An 8,381-nucleotide genomic window follows, 5' to 3' on the forward strand; every position below is an offset into this window, starting at 1 on the left:
AGGCCAGCCTCTACTTAATCCCAGCACTCAGGAGGCAGAGACATATGGATCTCAGTGAGTTCAAGGGCAGCCTGGTCTACAAAGCAAGTCTAGGACAGCCAGGGCTACACAAAGAGAAACCCTGTCTCGAAAAACCAAAACGGAAAAGGAAAAGGGGGAGGGAGCTGGAGGTGGTGGTGACGCCTTTAGTTCCAGAACTCAGGAGGCAGAGGCAGGCAGATCTCTATGAGTCTGCGGCCAGCCCAGTCTACACAGCTAATAAACCCAAGCTAGCCATGGCTTTATAGTAAGGCTGTATCCCACAGCAGCAACAAAAGGAGCCGGGTAATTCAGAGGTGTGCACTTGCCTTGCATCCTAGCCTGTGTGAGGCCCTGAGCTCTGACCCCAGCACAGGAAATGAGTAGTTTCTCAAACCCACCTCCTTCTGTACAAAGCAGGCAGAGTACAGAGCTCGGAAGATGAAGCCGCCCTCATGAGCGGGGTGCAACCGGTAACCACATTGGGTAAGAAGAGAATCCAGGTGGCTGGGGGCTCTCTTGGTGCCTGTGATGGAAACAGACAGAGCCACAGTAGAGCAACAGAGGGCGAGGTCAGACATAAGCCCAGACCGCCCTGTCCTGGAGCTCCAGAGAACAGCGAAGATAGTCTTGGAAGGCTGACGCCAGCAGAGCCTGTCAGTTCTGCCACTCTCCCCTCCCACCTGTCTCCTAGCTCCTCTCCTGCTTCCCTCAGTCCACCGCAGTCTACCTGCCCGCCCCCAGCAGCCCACGGAGGCCCCTTTGGGCCTGCACCGGTTCACTCCACTTGCAGAGACCCCTGCGAGGCGTGGCTAGCCTTTGACCGTGCTCCGTCGTCGCCACACTGGCCTTCCTGCCCTTTCTAACACATTGTGGGTGCACGCAGGGCCTTTCTTCTGGTTTCGTCTTCTGCCTGCAACTCTTTTCTTGATGCCTGTGTGGCTCAGCCCACCACTCCCATGACTTTAGGTAAAGCCCCCTTGTCAATGAGGCCTCTGCCAGCGGAGCCTCCCTCGCCCCTCTCTTAACCTGGCCCCACTCCCAGACCCCCTTTTCTGCATCACACATCACCGCCTCACCTGCTGAAAAATATGACCATGACTATAGCAACGAACGGTCTTGTTGCCCTCCGTTCAAATGCCAGCCCCGTGGCGCCGAGAGTACTTATCTGTTTTGTTCTTCGCTGTATTCCTAGCGCCTTAAGCTGCATCTGGCGCATAGAGGGCTCCCAGTAAACATTTATTGGATGAGTGAAACACAAAGAGGAATATCACTGAGCAGAGGGATTACAGGCAGTTTTCATTATCATCTTTAGATTTCCTCTGTTTCCATAATTATCTCATGTTGCTTTTAAGATGATTTTTTTTTTTTAAAGTCTCTCCCGCCCAAAGCCCACACTTTCATTCTGTGTTGATGGGAGACACCCTTGCAGGCGACAGCTCCAGCCGCCTGTGTGTAAGGGACTCTCTGGTGACATGCTTTCCTTTTAAGAGTGTGAAGCCTTCATGGCTATCTTTAGCAGGAGATCAAGGCCCAGCCTGTGGCTCTGAAAGGCAGATCGCTGGGGAAATAAAGTGTCTAAGCCTGGATGTGCAAATTGACCCGGATCGCTTCAGTTCCCCACTCACGTCTGCACTTTGTAAATATTTGCCTGCACCCTGCTGCTCACACCTGCTTGCTGTCCCTTCGACTGTATGGAAGGCAGCAGGCAGCATCGTTTCTGCAACCCCACCTGGCGCTGCTGAGGAAAGAACCGCTCTCCCTCCGAAGCCACAGGTGTCTCTGACAGCGCCTAAAACTAATGGCCTGTGTCTGGCTGCTGTGACTAATTCCCCGATTATTGACTTTATGATTTTACACTTAAAACTTCTTTATAATAACACACAGAAATGTTTAATGGGCTCTATCCAGAGCCATAAAAATTACTTATTGAACAAGCGTTTTAAAACTATTAATCTATTGTTTTCCATTAATAATGGCTTTCCAAAGAACAGGCGACAGTTTAATGTATCCACTGCGTTTTCTCCTGGAAAAGTGGCCTTTTAATACACAGATGCAGCTCTAGCTCCCGGGTGTTGGGGATGGCTGACCAGGGCCAGTTCAGGATTCAGGACACACCCGTCCCTGACAGCACTTTAGAATTTCCAGATGAGGCCAAGCATGGTGGCTCACACCTGTAATTCCAGTCCTGGGGCAGCCGAGGCAGAACTGCCTTGAGTCTGAGGCAAGCTGGCCTGCACAGAGAGTTCTAGGGTAGTCTGGCCACAGCTTTTAAAAATGCTGCCTTAAAAAAAAAAAAAAAAAAAGGAAAAGGGAAAAAAACATTCTGAGATGGGAAGACTTTTCTCCTCAATTTCTTCGTTTTTGCACAAAAGAAAGGAAAAGTTGGGGTGTCTTACTCACAGCCGCTGAGGCCAAAGGTACAAAAGGAGGTGAGCCACAGACACATCATCCCTATTCTGGTTTCTTGAGAAGTTCCCAGAAGGTCTTCCCACTTTGCAATGGGTAAACTCAAAGTTTTCTGAAAGTGATGACGCGCCCGTCTTTTTGGCTGTTTTAGGAGTGAGATTCTTCCAGCAAGCATGAGATGGTCGTTCTGAGGGTGAGACCTGTGGGCCAGGGACTAGAGGTTAAGGGCACTGGCTGCTGTTCTTCCAGGTTTCCAGCACCTACATGGTGGCTCACAACTGTAATCCCACTTCTGGCCCCCACTACCAATGTATGTAGGTGGGGCACAGACTTACATGCAGGCAAAACATCCATACACATGCAGTCATGGTTTAAAATTGAAAAGAAAGAAAAGAAAGGAATTGTGGACCAGCAAGATGGCTCAGCGATTAAAGGTGCTGGCCACCAAGCCTGATGACCTGAGTTCAAAACCCAAGATCCACTTGGTTGAAGGAAAGAACTGACTCCTGCAAGTTATCCTCTGACCTCACGTGAACACTGTGCACATTTTTGTGAACACATGCACTCAAGTGAGCCTGTGTGCACACACAACTAATAAACTAAAATAAACAGATTTTTGTTTTGTTTTGTTTTTTGTTTTCATGACAGGGTTTCTCCGTGTAGGCTTGGCTGGCCTGGACTTGCTTTGTTGACACCAGGCTGGCCTCAAACTCGCAGCAATCCGCCTGCCTCCTCTTTCATGAGTGCTGAGATTAAAGGCATGCACCACCACACCCAGCTATAAACAGAATTTTTAAAGAATATATTTTTAAATTATCCCATTAGCTTTACAGTGTGATTTAAGTTTGGGGGCATGCTAGCACCTGGTGGGCACCTCAATCCAAGTTTGGGGCCATTTGTACACTGAGCAAATATCTATTAGGAGTCTCTTAAGCATGAGAGAGTCCTTAGTCCTGGAGGCACACACAGCAGCTGTCAACACAGAGCACGTGGGCTGTGCCTGCTCACAGCTACCTGATGGTGGCACTGATGACAAGCATGTGAACAAGGGAAGAAGGTCATGTAAGTAGAAACCAGAACTGAGAGGAAATGGGATGAGAGTGTAACCAGAAGGGAGCCCCTTAGGAAAGGTCAGGGTAGGCCCAGAAAGGGGGAGATTTGTCAGGGAAGGAATCAGCATAAATCCCAGACAGAAGTCTTCAGGGAGCTGCAGCCCTTATGCCTGAGTGCGAGGGCAAAAGCTCCAGCCAGGCAATGGCTAAGTATAGGAAAACCTGGGCCTGAAACGAGGACTTACCTGGCTGGTGCAGGACCCTGGCCAGCCACTGCCTCAAACCCTGCACACTGCTCCTCGGGATCTTCAGGGTCATGTAGTCTGAGAAGCACTCGACCTTCTCTGTAGGACAAGAAGATACTTCTGAGGGCAGAGACAGGACACAAGGGAGAGAGGAAGGAAAGGAGGGAGGATGGACAGACCTCCTTTCAACTGCTGCAGTGGACCAGCTTGATTTAGGGGTGAGGATATGTACCGGAGTCAGAACATCTGGGTGTGTGTCTGTCTGAGTGTCTGCGTGTGTCTATGTGTCTATACATGTGCCTGTTGCTTAGTCGGTTTCTTCCTAGAAGTGAATATATGATAACAATGAAGATATGAATAGTGATGATGGAGGGTGACAATGACCGTAGCGATGGTAGGCACCGATGGCAACCCCAGCCTATGTTCTCTTCCCATGTCTGATTTCAGTCTTCATCCTTTCACCAGGATGAGCTGCAACTGCTGGTAAAACCCTCCCTGCGGCCTGAGAGTCCCTCTAGTGAACAAGCCTGAGGTCCCACCCCTGTTCTTACACCACGCTCACACCCCCTCTCTCAAAGATGAGCTGAGTAATGGAGAACCTGGGAGCTGAGGATATGGCTCAGTGGGCACGAGCTCCTGCTGAGCAAGCATGAGGACCTGAGTTCAAGTCCCCAGCACCCATGTGAAGAGCCATGAGTGGCCATATATGCATGCCCACCCCAGTGCCGATGGTGGTAGAGACAGGAGGACTGTCAAAGTTTGCTGCCACCAACTTAGCTCCAGGTTCAGTGAGAGAGCCTGTCTCGAAGCAATAGGGTGGCACACGCCCTTAATTCCAGCACTCAGGGAGGCAGAGGCGGTGGATTGCTGTGAGTTCAAGGCCAGCCAGTCTACAAACCCAGTCCAAAATAGCCAAGGCTACACAGAGAAACTCTGTCTTAAACCCCCCTGCCAAAAAAAAAAAAAAAAAAAAAAAAGTCATAGGGTAAAGAGTGATGGAGCAGGAAAACTGGCACCTTCCTCTGGCCTCTACATGGGTGAAGGAGCGCACATACCCGGACAGGTACCTAGAGCATGCACATACACACAGAATAAACTAATTCATAAGAGGTGGGAGCCAGTGAGATGGCTCAGCATGAAAAGGTCCTTGCCACACAAACATATTAATCTGCCTACCCAAGTGAGACCTCAGAAGCCATGTGACTTGGGTATCTATTGCTGTGGTAAATGATGTGACCGAAAGCAACCTGGGGAGGAAAAGGCACTCGACCTTTTTCACTTATTTCACTTACAGTTGTAGTTTATCATAAAGAGAAATCATGCAGGTCCCTGACGGAGGAGTTCAGCAGAGGCCATGGTGGCGGGGAGGGGGAAGAGGGGCTTACTGGCTTGTTCCCCATCACCTGTTTAGCCTGATTTCTTACACAAGTCACAACCACCTGCCCAGGGATGGCACTGCCCACAGTGACTGTTCCCTCCTTTTTCAATCACTAATCAAGAAAATGCCAGGTGTTATAGTGCCTTTAATCCCAGGACTCAGGAGGCAGAGGCAGGTGGATCTCTGAGTTCCAGGCCAGCCAGGACTACATAATGAGGCCCCGTCTCAAAAACAAACAGGTGGCCAGAGAGATGGCTCAGTGGTTAAGAGCCCTGGCTGTTCTTTCTCAGTGGACCCAGGTTCAATTCCCAGCACCCAAGTGGCAGCTCACAACTGTCTGTAACTCCAGTTCCAGCGCATCTGATACCCCCACACGAACACACATATAGGTAAAAGACTTCTGCACAATAAATAAATAAAATTTCAAACAAACAAAAACCCTACACCACTGTGTGGCTGGAGAGCTGACTCAGTGGAAGAGCACCAACTGGAAGAACTCCCTAACTGTGGTCCCGTGGATGGGATGCCCGCTTCTGGTATGCAGGCAAAAGCTGCTGCCAAAACAGCCAAGTACATAAAAATAAATAAAACAAACCTGAAAGGAAGGAAGGTATTTTTCTCAACAGAGGTTCCTCTTTCCATATAACTCTAGTTTGTGTCAAGTCCACACATATGTACAGACACACACACAGAGACACATGCACACACAACACCAGGAAGCCATATAAGGATGGAAGAAGAGAACCAAGTCCTCTGAGTTGTCCTCTGAGCAGGCCGTGGCACATGTGCCCCCCACATATGCACACGAATAATAATAAATAAATAAAGTTAGAAATTATTTTTAAAAAAATCAGCAGAAAAGCCAAGCATGGTGGCACATGCCTTTAATCCCAACACCCGGAAGGCAGAGGCAAGTGGATCTCTGAGTTCAAGGCCAGCCTGGGCCTTGAGTGAGTTCAAGGACAGCCAGGACTACACAGAGACACCCTGTCTTAAAAAAACAAACGAACAACAAAGGTCAAAACAACAAGTTAGTGGACACCAAGACTCTGCTAGGCTTGGTACCCGAGCCTGTGCCAGTTATTTCGAAAGAAATGCTGACCTCAGTGAGAGGAAACCCAGTCCTGACTCTGGCACCAGCCGTCCCTGGGAATCCCCGAAATTGACCCCCTAATTGAAAGAAGGGACTGCCCTCCAGGCTGGTGTGCTAGCTATGAATGCTTCCTGCCTTCCATGTAACCACAGCAGGCAGGTAGTCAGTCTGAGGAGGCGGGGACGCCCAGAGCCTGTTGTGAACCAGAAAAACCATGATTGATTTACCTGTCAGAGCTCCATGTGCTGGGCGGGGCCTGTCCTTGTTTGACCTGAAGGGGAGGATCCATGGGAACACAGCAGGCTGAATACAAGCCAGACAGATGGCCCTGCAAGGAAGAGAGAAGGACATAAAGCGGGTGCCCAGCCCAGCAGGAACACCTAGTCTGCTGTCATTCGGTCAGGTAATTAAATCTCATTTTTGGGATTTGTTTTCTTTTCTTTTTTGCATTTATTATTGTCTTGTGTTGTGTTTTAAGACAGTCTTTTACCATGGGCTAGTCTTAACCTCACTACATAGCCCAGGCTGGCCTCTGACTTGTAATCTTCCTGTCTTTGTCCACTGAGTGCCCAGATTACAGATGGGCACCATCTCAATTACAGTCTGCCCAGCCAATTATATTTGTGTATGTATGGTTTATTTATTGCTCTGCCAGGGGTCAAGTCCAGGGCATCAGAATGCTAAGCAAGCACTCTACCACTGAACTACACTCTAGCCACACAGATACATTGTTTGCATGCCTAGCAAGGTCGTGCAAAAAATAGCGGGAGCTCCCATAGCAATCAAGCACTAAAGAAGAAACAGGGCTGAGACACAGAGAACTAGAGTCAGGGATGATGAGGGAGGCTATTTCCCAGAAAAAGATAGTAAATAAATAGTGGTTTCCGCCAGCGATGGTGGCCCACCCCTTTAATCCCAGCACTCAGAAGGCAGAAGCAGGGGCATCTCTGTGTGTTTGAGGCCAGCCTGATCTACAAAAGAAGTTCCAGTACAGCCAGGACTACACCAAGAAACCCTGTCTTGAAAAACAAACAAACAAACAGGGTGGAGATCAGACCTGGGGAGAGTGAGGGTGGAGAGCAGAAGGCCTGTAGAGAAAAGAGAAATGGAGGGTGGCGACATCTCTGTGACAAGCTGGAGACTGAAGTCAGGGTAGGATCCTGGGAGGGTAGAGAAGCATTCAAGCAGAGACTCCTAGGAACAGAGGCCGTAGAGACTGAAGAGGACACCCTCTCACTAGACTAGTCTCCTTCAAGAGGGAGGGGAACTTCAACCCACCCACAAAAACTTTAACCCCAAATTTATCCTGCTTACAAGATGTGCAGAGATAAAGATAGAGCAGACAGAGCAGAGATTGAGGGAATGCCCAACCAATGCCTGACCCAACCAAAGACCCGCCCTATGGAGAGTGCCAACCACTGACACTATGAAGGATACTCTGCTAAGCTTGCAGACAGGATCCTGACAGACAGAGCTGTCCTCTGAGAGACTCTACCCAGCAGGGCCTCAAAACAGCTGCTGAGATTCACAGCCAAACATTGGGAGATGCCTAGGGAGTCTTGTGGAAAAGTGGGAGGAAAGAGAAAAGTACCTGGAGGTGATAGGAGCACCACAAGAAGACCAATAGAGCCAACTAACCCTGGGCCCAGAGGGGCTTGCTGAGACTGAAGCATCAACCAAGGACCACGCATGAACTAGACAGCGTAGGCTTCATGTGGGTCCTTTAGTAAGCGAAGTGATGGCTGCATCAGGCAAGGACTCACTTGCCAGCTTTTTGATCACTTCCCTCTGGCAGGACTGCCTTGCCAGGCCACAGGGAAAGAGGATATGCTCAGTCCTGATACAACTGATGAGCTGGGGTGGATGGGAAAGGGAGCTCCCCTTTTCTGAGGAATAGGCAAGAGGGGAGGGAGGAAGGGGAAGGGCAGGACTAGGAGGGGAGGAGAGATGTAAAGTGAAAAAAAAATTTATAAATAAGAAAAGAAAAACAAAAAAAAAAAAAAAAAGAAAAAAAAAAAAAGCCCCCCCCCCCCCAAAAAAAAAGATAGTTTCCAAAAAGGCAACATTGTGATGCAGATTTTTCAGTGAATCTGTGTTAAGGATAAAATCATTATTAATGAGGAAACCCTGAAGATTTACAGCCAGTTTAAAGCAGAGAAAAAGAAAAGAACACTTTTTTTTTTTTT

General features: G+C 48.9%; 1 protein-coding gene across 1 annotated transcript in view; it reads right to left on the reverse strand.

Moving 5' to 3' along the window:
* Positions 1-6,546, reverse strand: part of CUNH1orf127 (chromosome unknown C1orf127 homolog) — a 30,970-nt gene extending 24,424 nt beyond the window's left edge. The window contains exons 1-3 of the mRNA XM_055615072.1: positions 6,423-6,546; positions 3,725-3,823; positions 420-544 (exon numbers count right to left, since the gene is read on the reverse strand). Of these exons, the coding sequence (XP_055471047.1) occupies positions 420-544; positions 3,725-3,823; positions 6,423-6,546 (348 nt within the window). The remainder of the gene's footprint in view (positions 1-419; positions 545-3,724; positions 3,824-6,422) is intronic.
* Positions 6,547-8,381: the final 1,835 nt, after the last annotated feature.

This window comes from Psammomys obesus, unplaced genomic scaffold (assembly GCF_907164565.1).
Source record: "Psammomys obesus unplaced genomic scaffold, mPsaObe1.curated_primary_1811, whole genome shotgun sequence".
Taxonomy (NCBI): Eukaryota; Metazoa; Chordata; class Mammalia; order Rodentia; family Muridae; genus Psammomys; species Psammomys obesus.